At 43.6% G+C, this 27,296-nt stretch overlaps 1 protein-coding gene across 4 annotated transcripts in view; it reads left to right on the top strand.

The window, feature by feature from the left end:
- SLC24A2 (solute carrier family 24 member 2) overlaps positions 1–27,296 on the top strand; it is a 270,757-nt gene that overhangs the window by 215,441 nt on the left and 28,020 nt on the right. For all 4 annotated transcript variants that reach the window (XM_043487153.1, XM_043487151.1, XM_043487150.1 and 1 more), the window contains 2 exons: positions 10,981–11,079; positions 14,231–14,349. In XM_043487153.1, coding sequence (XP_043343088.1) covers positions 10,981–11,079; positions 14,231–14,349 — 218 coding nt within the window. The remainder of the gene's footprint in view (positions 1–10,980; positions 11,080–14,230; positions 14,350–27,296) is intronic.

Genomic DNA, 27,296 nt, shown 5'->3' with positions numbered 1-27,296 from the left:
GAATACATCCAGCTCTCCAAACTTCATTGCATCTTATTTTCATGATCTAAACCATCAGCAGTAAAAGCAGAAAGACTGGACCTGGCAAGTAAAGGCAGATTTTGCCGCATCACATATGTAGAAAGTGTTAAGTGGCAGCAGAAATGAATCATGGGTTTTGTTATTGTTGTTGTCTATTTCTGACATCCCCAGAGCTGAAAATGCTAAGTCGCCTTCATCAGTCAAACTTGAATACTGTTATTATAAATTAATAATATAATTTCCCACCTCCATGAAGCTTTCTCTTTTAAAAAAAAAAAGTGGATATCTGTTATACCAGGAAGTTGGCATGTTCAATTAAGCATGGTAAGTTTCTCTTTTGATTAAATCTGAAATGAACTGAATCATCCCGTCTTAGTCATGGGCCACTAAACCTTCAGTCCCATTTAATTAAGAACCCACAGCAGGTCCCGCCACTTCTGTTACAAACCCATGTTTCAAATGAGAATGACAGGCACCAGTTTACAATGTAAAGTTGAGGATTCAAAAAAAGAAAAAGAAGAACACAAGTTAACTGACCATTTGCAATACATGAGATCCAGGTGACAGGAGAGGATGGGTTTATGTGAAACACTGGCTACTACAGAATAAATGTTAGCCAGATCTAAAATCTAATTTTTATATATCAACACAAGTCAGAGTAACCTTTCAACACCTATTTGTTGAGCACCTACCATTTGCCAACTGCTGTGAACAAATCAAAACTGCCCAAATGAATACATCAGTGTCACAGACCATTGGCAACATACCCAACAGACATACCCAACATGTGAGCTTTGACTCCAAAGACCTCTTTTCTACCCCTTAGCTGGTAGTGGGGCTGGATGCTGGCAAATCTTGGATCTGAAGCCCGCCTCGGTAAAGCAATTCATTACCCATTTATCTCTTAGATATCCACAGGGTGAAGAGAGAGAACAGGGGGGAGACATTCAAACCTGGCTCAGAAGTCTAAAACAGATCACACAACCCCTTTGCGAATGTTTGTGGGAGCCATTTGTATCTGTGTATCCAGCAGAGAACTGTTCAGAAAATTAAGCTCCTAAAATAATAAAACAGTTGACCCAAAATGATGAACAGTAGCTCTCAAGCCATGTCAGCCCCAGCTAAGGTCAGTAAACTGACTCCTTGCCTGAAACATCGTATTTTGCCATCCGATACCTGCTGCGAATTTTTTTATTTGTAAAATCCCAATTTTGCCTGAACTTGATTAGATTATCTTAAAAAAAAAAAGCAGAGAGAGTCTCAAAATAGAGTCATTAACTGTAAACACAATTAGACTTTGGAAATTTAATCTCGGCATTAACCAAAAAGAGAGTCTGGTGAGTTTCCTGCAGTGTGTTTCTGGATCCTCCTTTTTCTACTCACCAAAAGAATGTAAATTTCAAATAGATTTGCATACAGCAAGAACTCCAAGCACCTCGCACAAGCACACACACATGCTGTAAGATTCCGTTTGTTGTTTGTGTTAATGTTATCATGTTCAGAAACACTGAGGACCAGTCTACAATGTAAGTACTCGGGGGACAGATGAAAAGAAGCGTCCCTGTCTTGAGGGGCCCACAGGTTAGTTGGAGAGAGAATGAATAAAACACCTCTGAGGTTCTATGAGAACTACCATGATGGCATAGGTATCAGAGTGTTGTGATAGAGAAAGGTACCTAGGTACCTTGCCAGCCCAGGAAAGGGACTCGAGAAAAGCTTCCTGAAAGATGAAATGCCTAAAGCAGAGTCTTTAGAAACAAATAAACAGAGAGCATTCCAAGCCATAGGGCTTCCCAGGTGGCACAGTGTTAAAGAATCTGCCTGCCAATGCAGGAGACACAAGAGCCACAGGTTTGATCCCCGGGTTGGGAAGATCCCCTGAAGGAGGAAATGCCAACCCACTCCAGTATTCTTACCTGAAAAATCCCATGGACAGAGGAGCCTAGCAGGCTACAGTCCACGGGATCCCAAAGAGTTGGACACGACTGAGCACGCATTCCAAGTCACACGAAGGGTAAATTAGAAGGATACAGGCAGTGTGATTAAAAGCTGGGAGACCAATGAAGAGGCTGTAACCAACATCCAGGCAGGAAAGGTTGGATCTAAAGTGTTCAAAGGTAGACTCAAAAGGACTTGGCAGTTCATTGGATATGAAGGAGAGGAGGACCTCTAAGATGACAGAAAAACCTAGGGAGTGAGGAAATCACCAAGAGAAAATGTAAGCAGAAGAGCAGATTCCTAGGAAGGAAGATGATATAAGGAAGTTTGGGGCACATTGAGTTTAACCATGAGAGGGACTTCCCAGTGAAGATATTCAGAAGTCCATTGGCTGAGAGGACCTGGACCAGAGTTCCAAATGTGGGAGTCATCACTAGTCAAGCAGTGGTCCATTGGGTCCCTTGGGAGAATGTGAGGAAGAGGGAGCGAGGAGGGGACCCTGGCGAGTGGTGGCACATATGGGGCACATTCGGGGGTCCTTGACCATCGAAGAGGACTTCAAGGAAGGGATAGAGGAATACCAGATGCCACTAAGAGAGCCAGGCAAGTGGAGGTGAAAAGGGGCCGCGGATAGGTTCAGTGGTGAAATGCTGACGAATGGCAGATGCAGAGTTAAGAAATGACCGAAGGAGCCCTAGGGACGCAGGGGCACCGCACAGACTGACCTTTGCGGAGGTTTGGCCATAAAGAGAAAGCAAGCGAGAGCAAGTGCCCGTAGGCTAGCTGGAGTCAAGAGAAAGGCTGCCACGTTGAAAGACAAGCATGACTATAGGCTGAGGAGAAAGGGAAGGATTAAAGATGACGGATTAGGCAAAGTCCCTGAAAAGGCAAGAAATTGGGATAAAGGACAGAATTTCATTCTTTTAAGATAACAACTTCTGAAATACATTGGAAATTTTCCAAAATATTTAAGAAGGGACCCTATTTCCAGTGATAAGGTGAACCCCATTAGGAGAGATGACAGAACCAATTCACGCCTGGACAGATCTGAGCCTTACTTGTGACTCCAAAGGTCACTCTTAACAGAAAATTATTTTTAAAAGCCTTAATAAGTATATCAGGCTGTTTCATTTCATTATATGATGAGTTTGGCCATGGCTTGAGATTATGTAAATTATGTAAATATTCTTATTAATTACAGAAACTAGTCCTATGATTATGCCTGTAAATACACTACAGTTAAATTATGTTAATCATCTTTATTATGTGGTCCATTCACAAAATATTTACTAAAGATGCTTTATAAATTACTTTGTTACAATACTACTTTGATTTCCATTCATGTCAATGGAACCTTATAATTGGTTTTACATGATGCTTTGCAAAAATTAGAATAACTTGAGGGTTGTATCTCAAAAGTAGATTTAGAATAAATAAGTAAACTCTATGTTCTTATGCAGAACAAGACTTTTATTTTTAATATTTTGCTTTTAAGAATAAAAATCATATGGTGAAACAGATCACCAGCCCAGGTGGGATGCATGAGACAAGTGCTCGGGCCTGGTGCATTGGGAAGACCCAGAGGAATCGGGTGGAGAGGGAGGTGGGAGGGGGGATCGGGATGGGGAATACGTGTAAATCTATGGCTGATTCATATTAATGTATGACAAAACCCACTGAAATGTTGTGAAGTAATTAGCCTCCAACTAAAAAAAAAAAAAAGAATAAAAATCAGGCCAGATGCTATTAGATGAATAAGCTCCCCCAGAAGGCAGTTTGTGGAATGCAAGTGGACCTTACTCGTCCAAGCTGCTAGGTAGTGTCTGCTATCTTCGAACTTTATTCTCTGAGTTTCCATGCCCTCCAGAGAAGGCCCCCCCATTACAGCATGAATCTTAAGTCTTTTTTCTTGTCTCTCTGGCTCCAGGCTGCGAACCCTACAAGGGCACCAGATGGATCTTATTATCAAACATTGCCTGATTCATAGCACAGGCTTGGTTAATATTTGCAGAGTGGAAGATTGGTTGTGACCTGTACTGACTTGGAAGAAAAGCTCAGACTTCCCAGGGGAGCTAATATAGGGAGAGCTTCACTGTAATTCAGTGAGTGCATGAGATGTGCCAAGCATGACTCTAAGACACTTGTGGAGGCATAGAGAAATACACAGATGGCAGAGAGAAGATCCCTGCCCCGAGAAGCCTGCCCTCTGGTGGGGAAAGCAGAGAGGCTGGCAGCAAACTGAAATAAGGGCTGTGATGAGTACAAAATGCCCTGAGAGCAGACGGTAGATTTCCACTTGGGAAGGAGGGCGCGGGTATCAGTAGAGAGACTTCGGGTCTGGCCTTCAGTTCAGTTCAGTCTCTCAGTCGTGTCTAACTCTTTGTTGCCCCATGGACTGCAGCATGCCAGGCTTCCCTGTCCTTCACTGTCTCAAGTAGTTTGCTCAAACTCAGGTCCATTGAGTGGGTGATCCCTTTAATTAGGCCTTGACAAATGAGGAGTATCTTCACACAGAAGGAGGAGCCAGAGCTTAGCCTACCCTACTCTACTCTCTGCTGGACCTCCTCTTCCATCTTCCTCCTCTTCCATCTTCCTCCTCTTCCATCTTCCTCCTCTTCCTTGCAGTGCCTACCTTGGGGACCTGATTGGGGGAGGAGGTACAGAAGGGGGGCAACTGGGTGCCCCTCTGTATTCCACTTCTGGAGCATGAACACTGAGTCCACCCTATTTTCTCCTCTTTACTTCAGACAGTTCCTAGGGCTCTATATATGGACCCTTAGCCCTACTGGGGCGCTGGGCTTGAGTAGGCCTGAAAGGATTTACTTTGGCCCATTAGCCAACAGGAAGCTTGTGAGAACTTCATCAGCTTGCCTGGAAACCACAAACACAAGGATCGATTGAGCCCCACTGGGCGCTGGGGATACGGCAGTGAACAAAATTGATGAAAATTCCTCCCCTCACGGAGCTTGACTGCTAATGGGAAGCAGCAGATAATCAATAGCAATAGTGATACAGTGAATGAGGTGGTGGAAAATGCTTTAGAGAAAATAACTTGGGGGTGGCAAGTGCTGGAGAGAAAAGCTGTACCTTTAAATAGGCTGCTCAGAGCAGCTTCAATGAGACGGTGACATTTATAAACAAGTATTAGTACTTGGTGGTGAAGGACAGGGAAGCCTGGCGTGCTGCAGTCCAGGGGGTCACACACAGTCGGACACGACTGAGTGACTGAACAACAGTCAACAACAAATCAGTACTTGAAGGAGTTGAGAGAGTGGAGCCTGTGGATCTCTGGGAGAAGAACATTCCAGCAAAGGCCATGGCCCTGAGGTGGAGAGAGCACAGTGTTTTCCAGACAGCAAGAAGAAGGCCAGGGTGGCTGGTGCAGAGTAAGCTAGAAGAAGGGGAGGGGACAAGACAGGAGGGTCGAGGTGAGCTTCCCTGGACAGAATCTTCCAGGTCCTTGGCAAGACTTTGGTTTTCATTTTTCCCTAAGGATCCCCTGCAGGATTTTGCACAGAGGAGTGAGTGGCGTGATCTGACCGCTAATGACCCTGGGATAAGACCAGCCCAGGGGACAGGGAAGACATGGTGGAAGACAGACTGGCTGGGAGGCCAGAGGATTGTTGCTCGGCCCAGGGAGGTGGGGAGGGAAAAGTGGTCAGGTTCTGAAATACACTGAAAGTAGAGACCCCAGATTTGCTGATAGATAGCTTGTGAGGTCGGAGGGAAAGAGAGGAACCCGCAATGACCCCAAGGGTCAGCATTTGCTCTTTGCCACATCGCTTTCATTGCGTGCTTCTCAGTCACGATGGCCTGGCTGCCTGACCTGAGTCTCTGATTCCAGAAAAAAAAAAAAAAGGATAAACAGGAGGAAAGTTCAAGTGCTCTGTTGCTTTTTAAGCTGCCAGCCCAGCCATACACCTCAAAGACAGAGACAGGAAAGGCAGAACTGAAAACACAAAAAATAATTTCAAACACACTGAGTTTTCCCTTCTGTTTCATTTTTCCTTTTCTTCTCCCAAACCAAGGTCTGTTTGCCGAGGTGTGTGTGGCCATCCCCTTTACATCTATAAATCTCTTTGGTCCTGTCTCTTCCATGTTGCTGGGGCTCAGAATGCTCTGTGACAGCCAGGAGCTAATCTCATCTCCAGCCCAAAGCATTCCTGTCGGGCGCTGCTGATGACTTGGTGGGAAGGATGTGAAGGAATTTCCAGGGGCTGTTTTCATTAATCAACGGCAGAACAAAAGTAAAATGCTCTACCTTGGAGAAAACAGAACCTCCAAAGGTGATTTTGCGATGCAGCTTGGAGCTCCTGTGTTATGGCAGAGAGATCAGTTGAGGCTTTTGATGCCAGGTTGTTTTTCCAAAATTTGTTCTTCTTCATAATAAGCCCTTCTGCTTTGATCTTTTCCTCCCACGCATCCCTACCACCCCCTCAACACACACTGCCCTGAGAACACTCAGCTGGTTTTCTTTTGCAAGTTTCAGACCAAGCTAAACTATATTAAAACTGTGTACTAGGTTTTGACGTAGGTGCCTCACGATTTGAGCCCAGTTTGCTATTTCTGAGATTTTAAGTATACAAATATCTGTCACTATATAAAAATATACTTTAAAGGTTCACACGCAACAGTGTATGTTTGTTAAAGTTGCCTTAAAACATGTTGAAAATCACTCCTTCGCTCACCTTGAAAAGTGCTCAAAAATGTCTCCTTTATCCCCAGGCACAGAGTTACAGTTGTTTTTCTTAGATCTGTCCATGTCAACCCCTATGCCAATGTGGAATCCATGCCTAAAATAGTCAGTGAAAGTGGTGCCTTTACAGCCAAGGCCTCTTGCACCGGAGGCTGCTAAGCCTCCACTCTATTTTGAATATCAAGCTTCTCATCTTCAGTAATTTATGGGGTGAAGATCCTGCATTCACTTCCATAATAGTAACAACCCTTTCTGAGTAATTGACTGTATGTCAGGGCCATCTAAATACCTGATGTGTCTCAAACTGTTAAGTCTTCCAGCAACTGTTTGAGCTGGGTGTTCTGTTCATTATTGCTATTTTAGAATTCTGAGCCTGAGACAGAGGAGGCAAAGCCCTGGTGTTTCAGGAAGCTCTTTGGAGCGACCCCAAATCCACTGTGCAACACCAACAACCCTTCCTGCACTCTGCCCTCACAGGTGATGGGAGAAAGCTGATCACTATCTTTCCATTTGAAGATCACAAGATCAGAGTTTAAAACACAGAGGGTCAGCTCCCTCACCTTGACCTTCTCAATTTCAGAGAGATATAAAGTGATGCTTCTAATCAGTTTTGGAGCTGACTTTGAAGGAATCATGGAAAACTAAACACCAATCCAACGAGGCCCTCCGGGATGCTTACACTGTCAGGTCAGATACCGCTAATGGAAAGACAAGAAGATGCCAAGGCTTCTTCTAACGCAGCACAGGGCCATGTAACCCTTGCCCCTGGGCTGTTTGTTGGGTTTTCTTTTTCCTCTTGTTTACAGAGTTCTGCCAATGCCAGGTGCTATGGTCAGTCGTTTACAGGTATTTTCTCACTTAAGCCTTGCATTTAACTCAGGAGTCAGTGGTTAGCATCCCTATTTAACAAACAGGAAAACTGAAACTCAAAAATATTCAGGGATTTATCGACCCTCACCTAGCAGAGCCAGGGAGAGAGCTGGCGCTTAAACCAGGCCTTGCTACCTCGAAACACATCCATGTGTGTGCTCAGTTGCCCGGTCATGTCTGACTCTTGTGACCCCATGGACTGTAGCCCTCCAGGCTCCTCTGTCCATGGGATTCTCCAGGCAAGAATACTGGAGCAGTTTGCCATTTCCTCCTCCAGGGGATCTTCCTGACCCAGGGATCAAACCTGCATCTCTTTACGTCTCCTGCTTTGGCAGGTGGGTTCTTTACCACTGAGCCTCCTGGGAATCCCAGATTACATCCCTTTAACCACGATATTGTGCTGTTTCTAACACACACACACACATATACACACACACACACACACTGCAGGGTGATCTCTCGGCTTGTGGCTTCAGGCTGAACAGGTCCTAAAGGTGCCAGGCCTCCTGACCCACAAACACAGAGGGCCCCTTTGAGAATCACATTCTGTGCCCAGTCTTGTCCTGCCAGCCTCATCGTCACGGCTTCTCTCAGAAGGAGCCCCGTGGTGATCCCAGGGGTGTCCTGGGGCTGAAATGAGGGTGCCCTGCTGGCGAGGCTGCTCCAGCACCCTCAAGGAATTCCCCTGTGTGCTAAGTTCTGAAGGTGAGCCTTCCACTGTTGCTTTTCTAGAAGCCAGTCTCTGAAAAGGGAAAATCCTTTTAGGCCTTGGAGCCACCGTTGTCAGCATCCTCACAGCAGAATGGCAGCCAGGTCCTGCAAACTGGGACAGAAGTTCTATTAAAGAAGTAGAAGCAGTGGGTGGATGAGAGCTGCTCCCCAGGCAGCCTCTGCCCAAGGGCTGAACCCCAAGAGGAAACAGGTCAAGTCAGTCTGTCCCACTTTTCTGTAGCACAGAAAACCTGAGGTGCTGTGGCAGTGGGAAGAGGGATGCACACAGTCTACAAAACCCTCGCTGGTCTCTGAAAATATTTTCAGAAATCCCAATTCTCGAATCATCTCCTCCTCTCCTCTCCCACTCCTCCTTTAGAGACTTTGGGAAAACCAGCCCTCGAGTGACAGTGGCCAGCCCTGTTCTGAAAGATGTTTCCTGGCAGAGGCAGTGGCCAACCCCTCCATGCTGTGGGGTCCCTTTTGTTCTCCTTTGTCTCTGGCATTCATCTGAGCTCTGAAAAGATCCTTGCAACCATATAGAACATGTGATTAACTATCAGCGATTTTCTCTGCCATGATTCATGACTTTTGGGCTTGACTTGGATTGGTTTACTTCAGGTTTTATTTCCCCAAGCTTGTTTCCTCTTCTGAATGCTCTCTCATTTTATTATTATCTTATATATAATTTTTAAATAGCCATGGTTGATCATACAGCTGCAGATTGTTCTAAGCTCAAAGACTGACCCTGAGTCCACAGAGTGGCTTTATTAGTAGAAGCATCATCTTCTATAACGTTTCAGAACCTCCCTTTTCCTCTTCTTGGCTTTTCAGCAGATGATTTAAGGACTTCTTAGAGTCATCTTACACAAGTAGTACCCCTCTTTAGGCTTCAGGCTGCCAAATGCTGAGAATCACTCTTTGTTATCCATCTACCTAGTCCCCAAATAAGACTAGACTTTGTAGACGGGAAAGTGTCTTCTAACCATGCTGCCTGGGCGACCTCCAGACAGTCCCAGCTTCCTGCCTTCCTCCTCATTATTGAATTATTTCTTTTCCTTTCCTTTTTCTTTCCGTTCTTATTCCCTTTTACCTCCTCCTTCTTCTAGTCCCCCGACTTCTTTCCTTCCCCTCTTTCTTCCCCAGGTTTTCCTTGGAGATTAAATAGAAATAGCTAAATGCAGAAGACCCTCCAGCATGGTAAACCCAATGCTGACCTTCACTATCCCTCAAGGGGGGACATCGTGTCCATCACTTCGTCCTTCTTTCTCATTCCTTATGAAACCCAGGCCACACACTGACCTACTTTTTTTCTGCATAATGTTCCTCTTCCTGTTTCCTTGAAGAATGTGCCCAGCGGAGCACATTCATTACCTAGACTAAGGGACCAACATCCTAGAGGCTACCTTGTGAAAGCAGACATCTAGATTTAAGGCTAATGGAGCTTTTGAGCAGAAGGAGCTTCTTCTGCATCACCTTCACCATTGAAGTCAGCTGGCCCGTCTCTCGTTTACCGCTTCTGTCATTCCCAACCAGCCACACGAGTCACCTGTATGACCACTCCCCTGGATTTCCGTCCACAGGAGGAGTGGGGTGGGGATGCCAACCTGCCATGTCCCATCCTAGGAGGATGGACTTGCCCAGGGGAAATAGTTTGAGACTGATTTGGTTTGGTTGTGGTCTTTCCTCGAAAAGTAGAATAAGCTCCCGTGCTAATATCCTGCTAGAGAACCGAGCCAACCACAAGTGTCTAGTGGGAAAATTGTAGGAGTTACAGTATTTTCAGGGACTCATCTAAATGTAGGCAATAATTAGTTAGTTTAAAATGAGGCTCCTTTGTACCTTGAATAATCCCAGGAGGAAGGGAGTGGGGAGGGGGGCAGTGGGAATCAAGGATTAAAAAAAAAAAAGGAAAATGTGCTATGTTTCACTAATCTCTATACTTTTGCATGTTTGTTTTTTTCCTGTGCTTGTTGCATGCATTTACCCATTAATTATGTCAGTAATGGAGAAGAAATGAAGCATTACTTTTGTGGCACAGCTGTTTAAAACGATTACTTTGAAAACGGTATTTTTTCCAGAACCTTTCCTTAAGTGTCTCATCACCCACAGACATTATTTGCTGTGCTTAGTTGATCATCCTTTGCCCTGAATCCCCAAATGCAATCAGTTGCCTCCTTGATGCTTTCATTGCAGCTGATTCAGCTAATTCGACTGCAATGCATGCTCCCGACTCCTTTAGAAACTGCAGTGTTAATTAAGATACATGTTTGAAAACGAGAGTCAAATCAAAGGACCCCTGGGCTTGGCTTTCCACGGTCAAAAGCCAATCCTGGGATGAGCATCTAATTTCAGAGAAATGGGCATGCGTCCGGAGCAGTTCTGTGTCTAGACCTGTTTCGGAGTCACAGCAATGAAGGGAGTTTCGGTGAGGATTGGTGTTTTTGTTTTTTTGTAAGCAATTGGGAGGGAGAGAAGAGGTCCAAAGGAGATCTTCTGTCTGTGACCCAGCAGCTTGAGATTGTGAAGTAGAGAACTGGGCTGAGGGATCCACAAGGTAAGAAAGTACTTTTCATGCAGGTCCTAGGGCCTCTTGGTTGGGCAGAAAGGAGTGGTCACCCCTGGACGACACCCTAGCTAAGAAAGCTAGGCACCTGCTTTGCCAGCGCCTCACCATTTGCCGGGAGCCTCTCTTTCTCTTCCTTCTCACCCCGTCTCCTTTCCATTACTTTCTCTTGCTTCAGGGAGGTTCAGAGAAAAGGCTTCAATTCTCCACAAGATTGCCAAGAAGAAATGTCAGGTGGATGAGAACGAGAGGCAGAACGGGGCTGCCAATCACGTGGGTGAGTAAGGGGAGATGTCCATCCCCTGCCGTTCATCCCTGGAGTGCGTGAAGCAGGGGGCAGAGAAGCAGGACCCAGTGTGGGCATCCCAACTCAGCGCAGACACAGAACCCAGTTGCTCAGCCCTTTCTCGGACATCTGAAAGAGTCCCACTTCCCCTGGTGGGTCCAGGGCATGAACAGACCCAATAGGTCACCTACTCCCAGGGGAACATTAAAAACAGTGACATGATTCTATGAAGAGCCATATAAAATAAATAAATAATAATGTTAAAGTAAAAATTTTAAAATAAATTTATACCACCTCCTAACCACACATCTCCACTGGAGTAGAAAATCACTCCATTTCGGAGATTGCACAAAATGAGGACACACAGACCTGTCCTTTAATACTTGACAAAAGGTGAGAGTACCCTTTCTGAAGTTCTCGCTTGGTAACAAGATTTTATTCCTGTGACATCTCCTGCATCACCCCCACCAAATTACTAGATTGTTCACTTGGTTGCTCCTGAACTGAGTGACCGGGTCCCTGCAAGATGGCCCTGACTCTCCCTTCTTAAGAATTCAGCAGCTAGCCCCGGTCCCTTTTGGTTGACTTTTTCTGAGTTCCTTTGTGACCAGATCGTGACATTTAGTGGTCTTATTTTAACTTGGAACATAATGTTCCTCCTCTCCAGTCTGTGACTCTAATGTAGCTCTCAAATTCTAAATTCAGACTAAATTTACCCTAATCTGGATCTATGCGATACACGATGCCCAAGAAACTAAAATTATCTGCAGACAAAATTTAACAGTGTTGCACTCAAAATATATGACATTCCTTGGAAGAGCTTATGTCTCCTCTGTTCTCCTGACTTCTAGTTTCAGGAAAAATCTTTGGCCAAGAAACAGTCAAGATTCTGTTGGGTATGGGGGCGGGGGGAACTTAAAAGAAATAAACTAAAATGTTAGCTCTCACTCCTGGAAGTCGCTTCTTCTCATGTGTTCATGTCTGTTCTTACACATCTTAACTTCACTTTGGGACCCAGAACCCCCTGTTGTTTGGTCATTAAAGGCTGATCCTAAAGTTGTATCAACTCAGCTAACAGACACACAAACATAGATTTAATATTTCCCAAGGTACTGAGTATTTTTTAGTTTAAACAATTGAACCAAGCATATTAGGAAAAACAGACAATCACACACAGCAGAACATCATTAGGAAAACACTATCACTACTAAGATAAAAGAAGTTGGAGTTTCAGTGGCTTTCCATATTCAAATGTATTTATGCCTTTGTATTCCACAACTGAATACATGAATAAACAAAGCATTTCCCAATGACTTCCAAAATTTGGCTCCTTTAAATTCAACAATTTTTATATAACTCTCAAATTATTTCCCAGTAAATTTATCAGTGATAGAAATGTTTAACTTTTCTGAAGTTGCTAGAAATACTCTAATACTTTCTGAGCAGCCTGAAGCTGCCAACATCTGAAACTGATGAGCTTTCTGGTACTCCTGGTGACCCTGACACTGAACCAACCACACAGCCGAACTCCTAGACTTGACAAGTCCCAAGACTTGACCCAGCTCAGCCAGAGGGCAACCCTTTATATTTCCCTCTCTCTGAAATTATGGCAAAAAACCTCAGTGGTGCCCGATCACTGATCACCTGCAGGTGTTCCTCTGAGCCCTGGAAAAAAAATCTTCTAGTGCAAGTCAGGTGCTGTAAAGTGGATCCAAATAGTTTATGTTTCTTCTTTGCTCGCTCTGAACCAGGCACTGTGCTGAGAGCTTTAAGTTCGTTTTCTTATGTAATCTCTACAGGTGTACCCTTTGATCATATCGTTGTGATTAGTCATAGCAGCAGTGGTGGTTCTGTTGTCATCATCACCCCAATTTTTTTTAACTTTTGCTTTTGTATTGGGGTATGGCCAATTAACAAACAGTGTTGTGACAGTGTCGGGTAAATAGCAAAAGGATTCAGCCATACATACACATGTGTCCATTCTTCCCCCAAACTCCCCTCCCATCCAGACTTTGCATAACATTGAGCAGAGCTCCACATGCTATACAGTAGGTCCTTGTTGGTTATCCATTTTAAATATAGCAGTGTGTACATGCCTATCCCAAACTCCCTAACTATCCCTTTTCCCCATCCTTCCCCCGGCCACCATAATTTCATTCTCTAATTCTGCATCATCCAAGTTTTGCAGATAAGGAAGTTGAGAGAGGCTAAGTCACATGCTAAGGACCCCCCAGCTTAAGCATCAGAGTATGAGCCCAGGCTTGCCTGTGAGGCCCAGTGTCCAGAAGCCCCAGTACTCAGCCGTCACCTGGGAGTCACTTTAGCCAAATGTTGCCTCTCAGTCAGGAATGACACAGATTTTTACCTCAATTACTTGTTCATCCCCTGCCCTTGCCTGGTCTTCTATAGGATGCCCAAGTGTGGAACCGCCTAAGTAGTATTCTCCAGGCATTTTGAGAAGGCCAGGTTCCCAGGTTTGCCCTACCCACTGCACCAAAGCCCTGGTCAAACTTTCCACCCACTGAGCCTGAGGGAATTAGAGCTAAAAGTACTGGGCGTTGGAGGTCACCCAGTTGATTCCCCTCATCGCATAGGTAAGGTTCTGGAGAAATGAGGGATCTTCCCTGAGATGACCACCTGATTCTGTCAGAGCAGAGCCTAGGACTTAAGCCTCCTGAAGCCCAAGCTAATAAATGTCCTTTCTAGAATGTAATTATAGAAGAAAAGATCCTGCCGTAAGAAAATCTCTGAAGGATGTGGTCATGGGTATAGACAGTACTGTGGAGATTGGGTATGGTTTTGGTTTTAAAATGTCCATGCTCATGTTCTTGAATGGCAAGTTGGTAAGTTTTCCCAGTCTAGAGAAGGCATACCCCTAGAGTTGATAGGGTATCCAAGGTCAGACATAGGCCAGCAGGGATGCCAGGGAGCTATTAAAGAGAGGAGGAGGGCTGAGTACACTGGAAGGCCGGGAGGCAAAAAAATCCTAGACATCTGGCACAACCCAGCCCTGGGTCTTATCACCCCTTGGACGCCACTACCTTCTCCTGTGGCCCAACATTTTAGGATGTTCTTCTCAATATGGCTTTTACCCCCACTGACTCCATTTGCTTGCTTTCTGTGTGTCTAAATTTTGTCACAGAAAAAATCGAGCTCCCAAACAGCACCAGCACAGAAGTGGAGATGACACCCTCCAGTGATGCTTCGGAACCAGTACAAAATGGAAATCTCTCCCACAGCATCGAAGCTGCAGAAGCCCAGGTACAGCAGTTTCTCATTGCTCTCCAGGCTGTGTGTTGATATTTTAGCCTAGCAGCACAGACCTGCATTCTCCTCGGAGGCCCCAGCTCCCAGCTCAGAGGACCCCAGAGCCATCCGTCCCTGTGTGTACTTCCCAGTACCAGCCAGGGCACCGCATGCATCAGACTCTTCATTCATCATATAAGTGGACATATTCTCCAAGCCAGGGCTTCCCAGGTGGCACTTGTAGTAAAGAACTCACCTGCAATGCAGGAGATGGAAGAGACGCAAGTTTGATCCCTGGCTCGGGAAGATCCCCTGGAGGACGGCACAGTAACCCACTCCAGTATTATTGCCTGGAGAATCCCATGGACAGAGGAGCCTGATGGGCTATGGTCCATAGGGTCGCACAGAGTCAGGCATAACTGAAGCGACTTAGCATGCACACACGCATTCTCCAAGCCACTGTTTCTCAGGGTGAGATTGGAGGAGTCATGCATCAAATCTCCTGGGGATAAAAATGCAGATCCCTGGTCCATATCCCAGATCTAATGGGAAATAGAATCACTGAGAAGCAGCACCCAGGATCAGCACTTTTTTCTTTTGAACTTTTTATTTTGTATTGGGGTGTAGCCGATGAACAATGCTGTGATAGTTTCAGGTGAACGGCGAAGGGACTCAGTCACACATTACACACACATCCAAGGAATCACCATTTTAACTCCCATCCCTGGTGATTTTTAATAGATGATAAAGTTTGATCACTGCTGCAGTCTAATCCTCTCTGTGTCTTTAGGGCCATGATTAAGTAACAGAGAAACCACAGCCATCATCCCTTGGTTAACCCCCTTTGGCCTTTTTTGTCCCTGCAGTTGAAATTAGTCAGTACTGTGGTCCAGTCCATCGTTCAGTGTTGCAACCATTAGATAGCTGTTTGATCTAATGGCTACAATACTTACCACTTATACCCACTGTGTGTGTGCCATAGCTTCAGTGCTAGGTGCTTTGTCTATGCTATCACTTTAAACCACCCAGCTGAAGGTATAGACATTTAGTATCTCTGTTTTATAGGTGAGGAAGCTAAAGCTTAAGATGAAGCAGTTATTCAGGATTACCTGGTTTGTAGCTATTAGAGCTGAGATTTGATCTTGTGCGTGTGTGTGCTAAGTTGCTTCTTAGCACTGATCTTGTGTGTCTGCCTCTGCGACGCTATGGACTGTAGCCTGCCAGGCTCCTCTGTCCTTGGGGATTGTCCAGGCAAGAATACTGGGACTGTTGCCTTAGGACTGTCTAAATACAGAATCTGTACTGTTTCCGCTGCCTCAGATCACAGTTGCTCAAAAATTTAGGCAGAACCAAAAAGTAGGTGGTGCTTGTTAGATTTCTGTATCTCACCCTCATCAAGTGAATCAGAATTTCTAAGGCGTAGAGTCCCAAATGTACATTTTAACCAGTCACCCTTGAGTCGGTGTTTCTCAGACTTTAATGTGTTTAGGAATTTCCTGGAGGATTCTGTTAAAATTCAGGGTCTGGTTTGTCAGGTCCAGAGTGGGGCCCCAAGTCTGCAGCTCTCCTGAGCTCCCAGGTGATTCTGATGTGGCTGGTCTAAGAACCACACTTTTTGAGTAGCATGACCCCAAAGTTTGTGACCCACTTCTCTAGACAGAATTTTCCCGATGAGCTGATAATGAAGCCAGACTACAGCAAACCCATTCCAACCCTCTCTTCTCCTTTGTATTGGGATGCTCTCTGCAACAGAGGAAGTCTGTGTTTCTTAGAAAGACGCTTGCTCATCATTGCCTGTTGCTTTTATTCCCTGAAGAAACATGCAAAGAAACTTTCTTCATTTAAAGGAAAGGATAAAGATGTCAAGCACCTTTTTGTACATGTGTTGGCCATTTGTGTGTTGTCTCCTTCAGAAGAATATCCACTCAGATCCTTCACCCATTTTTTAATCAGGTTATTCATTGTTTGCTATTGAGTTGTAAGAGTTCCTCATATATTTTGGTTATGAACTCCTTATCAGATATATGATCTATAGATATTTTCTCCCACTGCATAGGTTGCCTTTTCATTTGTCTACTGTTTCCTTTGCTGTGCTTTTCATGAGGTATACCTGTCTTCACATTGTACACCTTAAATAGATGGAATTGTTATTTGTCAGTTACACCTCAGTAAAGCTGCGGGGGGCGGCGGGGAATGGCTAAAGGAAGACAGAAACATGGCAGCTACTTCTGCCCTCTGCCTCCTAGACTCTTGCCCTCCTGCCCAGAGCCCTGCCCACAGTCCCTTCGCGTTAGCTCAAGGGTGAGCCGGCAGAGCAGCTTACGTCTGCAGCATGTGGCAGGAGGAGGCAGGCCCCAGGAACATCTGGCTGTCCTTGGGGACACACAGTCACAGGTGTGCAGAGGGCACCCTCGCCGCCGTGCCTGTCCATCTGGCTGGCAGAGGGACAGCTGTACCCCCACACGGAAGCAGCTTGCTGCAGGGGGTTGACAGAGCCCCAGCCAACCCCTCTCTGAGCAGAGCTGTGTCCCCGGGTCTCACTCAGGGTGACAGGACAGATTTGTGCACCATGCTGATACACTAAGAGCTCCAGGGCACACAGGCCTTCAGAGAGCCTCCCCACCAGCCGCCCGCAGGACAGCCTGGCAGTGATTTTCAGAGCTGACGTGAGAGAGTTATCAAACCTTCTTCTAGTTTCCTCATCTGCAAAGTACAGATAATCACAGTACCTGCCTCATTCGGGATATTAGGAGAGTTGCATGAGATAATGTGCATAAAGCACTTAGCACAGAGCTAAATGCTATTATTTATTAGTGCCCATTTTCTTGTTGTTTAGTTGCTAAGTTGTGTCCAACTCTTTTGCGACCCCATGCACTGTAGCCCACCAGGCTCCTCTGTTCATGGGATTCTCCAAGCAAGAATACTGAAGTGGGTTGCCATTCCCTTCTCCAGGGGATCTGCCCAGCCCAGGGATGGAACCTGTATCTTCTGCATTGGTGGGTGGATTCTTTACCACAGAGCCTCTGGGGAACCCTATGTGCCCATACCTACTATATAAATAGCATCCAAGATGTCCCTTCCCTATAGGTAAAAGTTCATTGTAGCTAAAATGAAAATTTATATAGAAAGAATATATACATATATAATGTTTGAGTATATCCAGGGTATGATAAGCAAATAAATAAACATTTATAGTAGGTAAATAATTATGACCCAGTTTGTCACATAAAGAGTCTACCTGCAGTGCAGGAGACCCAGGTTCAATCCCTGAGTCAGGATGATCCCCTGGAGAAGGAAATGGCAACCCATTCCAGTATTCTTGTCTGGAGAATTCCATGGACAGAGGAGCCTGGTGGGCTGCAGTCCATGGGGTCACAGAGAGTCTGACACAACTGGGTGACTTTCACACACATGTCAGGAAAGAATACAGAGTGTTCTGGGAGCCTTCCAAAGGAAGACCCAAGCAAGGAAAAGTGCAAAAACTTAAGTGCAAAAACTTGAGCTGGGCATTGAGGAGTGAGTAGGAGTTTGTTGCTCAAAAAAGGAGGCGATGACAAAATGGTCCGTTAAGAGGGAAATCCATGTTAGTGACTGGTGAAAAGGCCAGCAGAACTAGAGACTGAAATGTGAGGTGAGGAGGGAGGAGAAATCCACTTGGAAAAGTAAGTTGGGCTGAAATTCTTCCCTTGTTGAATCAGAAACTTTTCAGTGCTCATCCAGTATGTGTCAGGCGATGTGCTGGGCCTTGGAAATTCTAGCAGAATTTTAGGACCATTCTAGCAGAGCAGAGAGACTGCAAATGTAAACCAAGACGTAATTATGGACAGCAATGGGGCCATGAAGAAAATAAAGCCTGGTGACTCAATGGAGGGCAAGTGGAGGGGCCCCTTTAGGTTGGGAGGTGAGGGAAAGCTTCACTAAGGAAGTGGCGTTTGAACAGAGGCTGAACTTTAAGAACAAGCCAGCCAGAACATCTGTGGTGGTCCAGTGGTTAAGACTTTGCCTTCCAATGCAGAAAAGGGTGCGAGTTCAATCCTTGGTCTGGGAGCTAAGATCCCACATGCCTTGCAGTGAAAAAGCAAAACATAAAGCAGAAGCAACATTGCAACAGAGTCAATAAAGACTTTAAAAATAGTCCACATCCAAATAAAAATAAAAATCTTGAACAAAAGAACAAGCCAGGCCAAGGGAACAGCACCCACAGAGGCAGAAATGAACTTGACTTGTTTGAGGAGCAGAGAAGTCAGTGTAGCTGGAGAGTGGGGAGCAGAGGGAGGGCGGATGGTCGCAGTGAGGTCCCAGCAGGGCTGGCCTGCCTTGAGGACCATGATACACAAGTTGACTCCCTTTCAGGACAACAACAAGCTGCCATAGGTTCCCAGATGTGATTTGCACCTGTGAAAGATCCAGGAGGGTGCACTGAGGTGTAGAGATCGGATGTGCAGCAAGAAATTGGATAGCAGTGGTGGGGCAGTGAGGTGGCTGCAGGGGTTGGGGCAGAGCTGATGAGGCCTGGACCAGGGCAGCGGATGGGGAGGGAGGAGACACACAGGCATCAGGAAGGACGTTGTGGCTCTGCCTGAGAAGTACGGACATCCCCCTGCTGGAAGCAGGGAGCTGCCGTGGAGTGGCAGCATCAGATCTATGAGACAGGATGAGAGCTCTTTCTGAATGGTAACAAAGGGGCCAGAGTGAGGGAGGGTAGACTACTGGGTGGCAAGGTAAGAGCCCATTTGGTGCAAAAATTAGCAAACAGTGCTTAGTCGCTCAGTCGTCTCCGACTCTTTGCAACCCCATGGACTATAGCCTGCCAGGCTCCTCTGTCCATGCGGATTCTCCAGGCAAGAGTACTGGAGTGAGTTGCCATGCCCTCCTCCAGGGAATCTTCCCAACCCAGGGATCAAACCCAGGTCTCCCACATTACAGGCAAATTCTTTACCCTCTGAGCCATCAGGAAAGTCCTAGCAAACTGTGATCTGTAGCCAGATCTGGCCTGCAGCCTGTTTTTGAATGACCCCTGAGATAAGAATGTTTTTATCTTCTTGAAGCTTTAGATAAAAGCAGCAGCAGCATATGTGACAGAGACCATAAGGCCCATAAAGCCTAAAATATTTACTATCTGGCCCTTTTCAGGAAAAGCTTGCCCACCCCTCTTTTCAACCATCTGTAGTCTTTACCCAAAAAAAGAAAAAGAAAAAAATAACAAGGAAGCTCTTCATGCACTTATATGGAATGATCTTCAATATATGTTAAGTGGAAAAGGCAACATGCCAAATTCATCCAGTGTACTCTCTGTAAGAGGGGAAAAAGAAAGGAAATAACATAGTGATGTGGAAGCATTTGCTTTGGATTTTGTTGAAGAAACTGGCTGATTCCTACAGAACAGCAGTCTGCGGTAGGGAACTGGGGTGAGGGGGAGACTTCTGCATGCATTTTTCAGTATGTAGCCTTCTGTAGCTTTTGAATTTTGAACCAGTTAACTGTTTTACCTATTCCCCAAAAATGCAACAGCTAAAACTAGTAATGGGTTAAATTAAAACAGAAACAGTATGCATTAGTCCTTTAAGAGAAAAGTCTCTGAAGACAGACCACATGAGTTCAAATCCAAGATTGGCCACTCCCCAGCTGTGTGACTTTGGATGAGTTACTTAACCTCTCTGTTCCCATATTTCTTCTCTCTGAAACAAGGATACTATCCTATTTCACAGCATTGCTGTGAGACTAGAATGCTCATAGAACAGTTCTTGGCGAACAATAAGCACTGCACAATTGTTTGTCATTATTAGCAGTACTTGTAAAACTGTCTTTAAAATGTCTGTTAAGTAGCCCAGATGACAAGGCCTCAGACCAACTATGAATTGTAGCATGGCTGACAGTGACTGGATATGAGAGCTGTTTCTGAGGAAGCATTGAGACCATTTAATAAGTTAGTCATAGAGAGTGAACAAGAAAAAGCAGTTGTGGGTGATGCTGAGGTTTCCAGGCTGGAATGACTAAGTAGCAAGGTAAATTAGAGCTGTGATTCTCGAATCAGAAAAAAAGGTGTGAAATCAGGACACTCTGGCCACCCAAAGGACAGTTTCACAGAAAGAGCTCTGTGCCTTTTTACTGTTGAATTTTCTTTCTTTCCCAGTTGTATTTTCATCAAGCTCCAGGAGGAATGAAGTGTGCCTCCCAACTTTATTAATGGAAATGATGAGCCCACACACCACACACTCACCACTGATACTCTCCTGAGAGTTTAACCCATCTCATCTAATGAACCTGCTGTTTTCAAAACCGTATTTACAAGTGAACTAATTTTACATTGACACCTCATCTCTGAGAACTTCCTTATGTCCAGACTTTACACTGGCAATGAAGAGCACTCTAAAAGAGCACTCTGTGAGCACTTCTTCATTTGTAAATTTTGTGGAACCAAGAAATAATTTGACTTCTCAAATGGCTTAGTGCTAATTATCTTCTCCCAAGGCCTGCTGATAGAATGCTGTTGATTCTAACACAACTGAGTTGAGCTGTCACTGAGAATTTACCGACCTTCCAAATTTTCAATGTTGGGCGTTTATCCACGTTTTAAAGACAATTCTAAGATATATTCTCTCCCACCTAGAACCCAGCATTTTCTTACATTTTAATTTTGCCAAGATGATATCACCAACTCAATGGACATGAGTTTGAGCAAACTCTGGGAGATAGGGAAGGACAGGGAAGACTGGCATGCTGCAGCCCATGGGGTCACAAAGAGTTGGACACAACTTAGCAACTGCACAATAACAACAACGGACAACAGCCAGGTGATGGCGCATGGCCGGCGTGCTCAGGGAAGCTCCTGCCTTTCCGCATCATGGTCCTCCAGGCATAACACATCCAGACACTTTATATACCTGCTCACAGTGGGAAGGGAGAAAGAGAAAGGCCTTGCAAATTTCTTAGATTCTGAAATCTGAAAATCTAACTCTTTCTTCATGTATTATGCTTTTTATATGTTGCAGCTTTTATTTCATTTGGCCTCTAAGATTTCTGTCTGTCCTTAGGGAAATCTAAATTGTCTTTGCTTTGGTTAAGAGTTGCCTAGTTGCAGCAGTGGGCAAACAGACTTATTTAAGATTACCACATCCCTAGGAAAAGAGAATACACATAAACACACACACACACACACACACAGACACTTGTATAGATAGACAACCAGATAGATATTTAGGTAGATAATGGATAAAATGCCCATTTTTCTTCTTTTTCTTCTCACTTTACAACTGAAATAGTATCTTACTATATTAAACCCTTCCTTTCTCCCTCTGGAATTTCAGCTCTAACTTATTTCTTCCCAGCCTAGCGCTGGTCTTCACCTAAACTCAATCTGGTTTTTAAGATCTGCTCTTATAGTGCTGGTTAAAATGTTTGGGTGACTAAGTAAAGGGTGAGTAGAGAAAGATTATGGACATGATTGTAATCTTAGGTTTCTCTTAAGAAAACTAAAATGCATTATTGTTGTCTTTTAAAGTTATAGCTATGATTTTAAAGCTCCGCAGAAAGACTTCATAATGAACATTGGTCCATGACGTTAGCTCTGATAAGGACTTCCAAGATTATCCAAGCAGCTGGTATCCAGAGTCCACATGGTGTGTCTCTTCCTAAAGTATTACCTTTAGTTAGAAAATGTTTACTTTCTTCGCAATGATAAGATTTTTGGGGTTTGTTTGTTTGTTTGGTCATGCCGAGTGGCATGTGGGACCTTAGTCCCTCAACCAGGGATGATAGAACCTGTACCCCCTGCATTGGGAGCTCAGAGTCTTAACCACTGGACCACCAGGGAAGTCCCAGCAATGTTTAACAGAAGAGTTTTCAAACCTCAAACCTTCCTGTTATTCAAAGAGCAAGTATCTCTTCTAAATGATTATGGTGTGTAAAGGCCAGGTCAACCATTTTGAAAGTTTATAAACAGCTAAGGGCCAAATTTCCCACTGTTAATGAGATTATTCAATCTCTCAAAACATTGATGAAACCTAAGAGCATTCTGGCACTCAGGAAAAGGAAGTTTTGGTGAAAAAGGAGCACGGGGAAGTGCTGGGGAGAGAGGGCAAGACCTAAGTATGAAAGGAAAACAATAGTCAAAGATTCTTCGTCAGACTGGAGTTTTCAAGGTCCAAGCCATGTTAGATCTATGATTGCCTTAGAAAAAAAAAACTTATTAGTATCCGAGAAAACCTAGTACACACTATACAGAAGAAAAGCAAAAATTAGTGTTTTATCTACCAGGCCATAGTACATGGGTTCCATTTCTAAGGAGATAACGCTTTTTTCCTTTCAATCTATACATTTATTTTTTAAGGAAAAGTTGAGATCCAGTTTCAATATCAGATGACCTGTACAATATTTACCAACTGCTTAAGATCCACACAGAGGCCTTTTGAACACAGTTAAAATGAAATAGATAGGTCTGACTCTTGAATTTCTGCCTAAACTTGAATATTGACAGAGAATAATAACTTCACTTAGAATGTTACTGTTAATAACACCATTTGTCATTGTGCTTTCTGAAGGAGTTTAAAGAAAGTCTATTAATTATTCACATAAGATACATTAAGGGCTGACTATTAATAAAAAGAAAAAAACTCCATTGCCACCCTGAAAAAAAACTGACATTAATATCACTGGTCCTGTGAATAACTGTAATCCAATTGATGATAAAACAATGTGAATAACTTTTGAATTATTTCTTATGATTCTTCAGTAGCTTTTATGTTGACAAATCTTCTATGATTTGGATCAGCAGGATTTACAAAGCCCATGAAAACTATACAAAAACCAATTTATAACAGCAGTACCGAAAGAAATCCATCTTGTCTGTAGGTTGCACCTCAGAATTATTTGGGCAAATGCAAAGTGAAGGAAAGTAATTATATTTCACCAGACGCTCCAAATGCCATTTTACATTAATATAAAATGGTTTCTTGGCTTCATGGGAAACTTGGGTCCAGACAGCTTCATCACTCACAGCAAAATATTTTGAAATCTTGGTTTCAATTCAAAGTCATGGAAAAACAGATAAAGTGTTTTCAGGTTGCCATTGCTGAGTGAAAGCTTATCATTTTGTGTTTGATATGCTAAATTCTTGATGCTAGTTTTTTTTTTTTTTCCATCTATATGTAAAACAAACCATAAAATGGTATTTTAAGGAGGGGTGACTTATTTCCTACTGATAGACAGGCTGAGATTAATCACTTTTTTAAAAATCTGTATGACATTTAAATGTTTTCTGTTGGTTCAGGATGTCTACTCAGAAGGCAATTCAGATATCTCAGGATGGTGCTGCCTTCCCAAAAGAGATGCTTTGTTACTGACCTCTTCTTGATTTATCTCTTGGAAAGAGATAAGTGATAGAAACATAGAGATAAGAGTGGAGTCAAGAGAATGAAGGATATTGGTAAATAGTACAAGGGCAAAGACACTGAAAAACTCAGGGAACAAAAATAAAGAGATTTCTCAAAGACTCAGTAAAGAATGAGTGGAAAAGGGATTATTTACTCAGCCATAAAAAGGAACGAATTTGAGTCAGTTGTAGTGAGGTGGATGAACATAGAGCCTGTTATACAAAGTGAAATAAATCAGAAGGAGAAAAACAAATATCATATATTAATGCATATATATGGAATCTAGAAAAATGGTACTGATGAATCTATTTGCATGGCAGAAATAGAGATATGAGTATAGGGAACATTCGGACACAGTAGGAGAGGAGGGGACGAATTGAGAGAGTAGCACTGGCATATATACACTACCATGGGTAAAATAGATAGCCAGCAGGAAGCAGCTATATAGCTCAGGGAACTCAGCTCAGTGCTCTGTGTTGACCTGGAGGGGTGTGATGGGGAGCCGGGAGAAATGCTCAGGACAGAGGGGACACATGTGTACTTACGGCTGACTCATGTTGTTCTTGTACAACAGAAACCAGCACAACATTTTAAAGCAATTACCCTCCAGTTAAAATAAATTTAAAAAATAAAGAAGTCACCACTAAAGAAAGAATTATACAACATTATAAAGCAACTATGCTCCAATAAAAATTAATGTCAAATAAATTCTAGCAAGTGAACATGATGATTTCTTTTAAAGCAAAAAAAAAAAAAATTCAAAATTAAGATACTTTAAAAAGGTGTGTATCAGTCTGCTTGGGCTGCCATAACAAAAAAATCATAGACTGGGCAGCTTAAACAGTAGAAATTTATTTTCTTCTAGTCCTGGAAGCTGGAAGTCTAAGATCAAGGTTTCAGCCAATTCAGTTTCTGGCAAGGGCTCTCTTCCTGGCGTGTAGTTGGCTGTCTTCTCTCTTTGTCCTCATAGAGCCTTGCATACACAAAAGGGTGAGGAGTGTGGGTGGAGAGAACAAGAAGTAGAGAAGTGCTCTCTGGTGTCTCTTCTCACAAGGACACTAATCCCATAGGATCAGGGTCTCACTCCTATGACCTCAGTTCAGTTCAGTCACTCAGTCGTGTCCAACTCTTTGCGACCCCATGGACTGCAGCACGCCAGGCCTCCCTGTCCATCACCAACTCCCAGACCTTACTCAAACTCATGTCCATTGAGTTGATGATGCCATCCAACCATCTCATCCTGTGTCTTCCCCTTCTCCTCCTGCCTTCAATCTTTCCCAGCATTAGGGTCTTTTCCAATTAATCAACTCTTCTCATCAGGTGACCAAAGTATTGGAGCTTCAGCCTCATCATCAGTCCTTCCAATGAGTATTCAGGGTTGATTTCCTTTAGGATTGACAGCCTCTTGCTGTCCAAGAGGCTCTCAAGAGTCTTCTCCAGTACCACATATGAGTTTTGGAGGGACACAACACTCTGCCCGTAAGAGTCAGTAAGGACTCATCTTTGAGTTGAGTAACTGAATTTTTCCAAATGCAACTCTGATTTTTCATCACTGTGTCTAAGAGACTTTCTTCTTCCTGGCTATCCTGTTTTTATCCCCTTTTTAAACAGGAAAGGCAAATGACAAATGAAATTGTCCTTATAGCCCTTTGCTGACCCGTTCCAGAACTCTGAGTTTGCTCTCAAAATGACCCATACACACCTTGTTTGGCAAGCCCTGAACAGTAGCTCTGGGGTCCCCAAAATCCATTTTCCCTTGTGTCACTTAGAGGTTTTGAGCATAGGTCTTTAGGTCTGTAAGACCAAAATAATCCACAGCCCAGTAGTGAAGATTTTTATGGGTTGGTCTTTCGAATTTCAATCATGACATTCTAGTTCTTAAACAAAGTGAAAGCTGCTGGTATGTTTACCACACTAATTGGCCAACCAGTTTAGGAAAACAAAAATGAAGATGAGATGAAAACCACTTACTGTCCCTGAACCAGCTGGTATTTATGGTGGGAGTTTATAATAAATTTCTGTTGCTCAAGCCACCTAGTCTATGGTGTTTGTTGTGGTGGCCCAAGCAGACTAATACAGTGGCCATATGGATATTTATTATTTTTAAAAATCTCATTTTTAATAGATTTCCTTGGTGGTAAATCACTTCATGGAATGTTTTTTGGCACCTTCTACTTGCCAAATAGATGTTGATTTCGGAGCCTTTCACTGTATTAAAGTATGACTGTGCATTTTTGGTAATTTTACCTTTGAGAGCTCCAACTCTAGTATTGTTTTTAGCTCTGCATGAAACACAGAATCAAGGTGTCACAATATTATGAGTCTGCTTGGAAGCTTTGTTTCAGATGAAAACTCTGCTTACAGCCTATCTACTGAAATAAAAGAGCATTTTCTCCTTAGGGCTGTGGAATTTTCCCTTTCATCTTATTTACAAAGGTCTTCTATTTATTCCTCTTACCAAACAGGAAAGTAAATTAGATTGTTGACATCACTGCAGTCAATGAATGCTCAATAAGTGTTGGATGAATGGATATATGGGGAAACACAATTATTGCAGTTTCCACTTTCACATGAAAAAATTGAATTATAGAATTTTATGGCTTGGAAGTATTATAATTCACCAAGTCAAACTTCTTTCTTCTGGACATCTTTGAAGAAGTTATTCTCCTAACCATTTATTAACAATAATAGTAATAACTAACTAACATTTCCTGAGTATTTACTGTGTGCCAAACACAGTTCCAAGTGCTCTTCCTAGATTATCTCAATTAATTTTACATAACAGCAGTCACGTCGTAAAAGAATGTCCTGGAGCACAAGTGGGTCTTCTTTGTCTATTAATCCCTTCTCCAACACTCCCTTCATTCGGTAAGACACTTGGAAGATTTCTTCTCTCTCTAGGAGCATCCCACGCACACACCTTTCCATCGGTTCCCAAGGAAACCTAATTGGAAAAGTAAAACATGCCACCTCTGTCAAAGAGAGTGTTCTTAATGCTTCAATAATGAAAGAGGACAGATATAGGAGGAGAAGCACATCATCCCTGTTCCAAGATGATGCTGTTTTGTTGGGCATATTCTTCCCCTGAGGTTCCACTGGCCTTTGAACATGGAATGCTGGAGTCTGGAAATAACCCGCCTCCTGTTTCATTGCTTGCTAAAGTGAGCCTCAGGAAAGTTTATGATTGTAAAGGGCTTAATCCATCTCCTCCAGTGTCCCCTAGATATTCATTTTAGAAGTAGCCAGTACAGGATTATCCACCGTTATGAGAATCAGGGGTGACATCAAGCAATGAAATGCCCATAAAATCTCAAGCCCTCATTTCGGTGTGCTTGCCTATCACCGCATCCTGTCTCAAACCTGAGCTAAATTTCTGCACATTTTTCTTGGACAGAGATGCTAAAGGACAAGTCTTTCTTTTTCACCTGTATTTGGAGTTCTGACATTCATTAATATCTTATCAGTACCCACATTTCTTTTGTAAAAAAAAAAATTAATTGCAGTATAGTTGCTTTACAATATTGTGTAAGTTTCTGCCGCAAAGTACATCAGCTATATGGATGTGTGTGTGTGTGTGTGTGTGTGTGTACC

The sequence above is a fragment of the Cervus canadensis genome, chromosome 14 (assembly GCF_019320065.1).
Source record: "Cervus canadensis isolate Bull #8, Minnesota chromosome 14, ASM1932006v1, whole genome shotgun sequence".
NCBI lineage: Eukaryota > Metazoa > Chordata > Mammalia > Artiodactyla > Cervidae > Cervus > Cervus canadensis.
The sequence above is the reverse complement of the archived record's forward strand: the minus strand, read 5'-3'. Positions and strand labels throughout refer to the sequence as shown.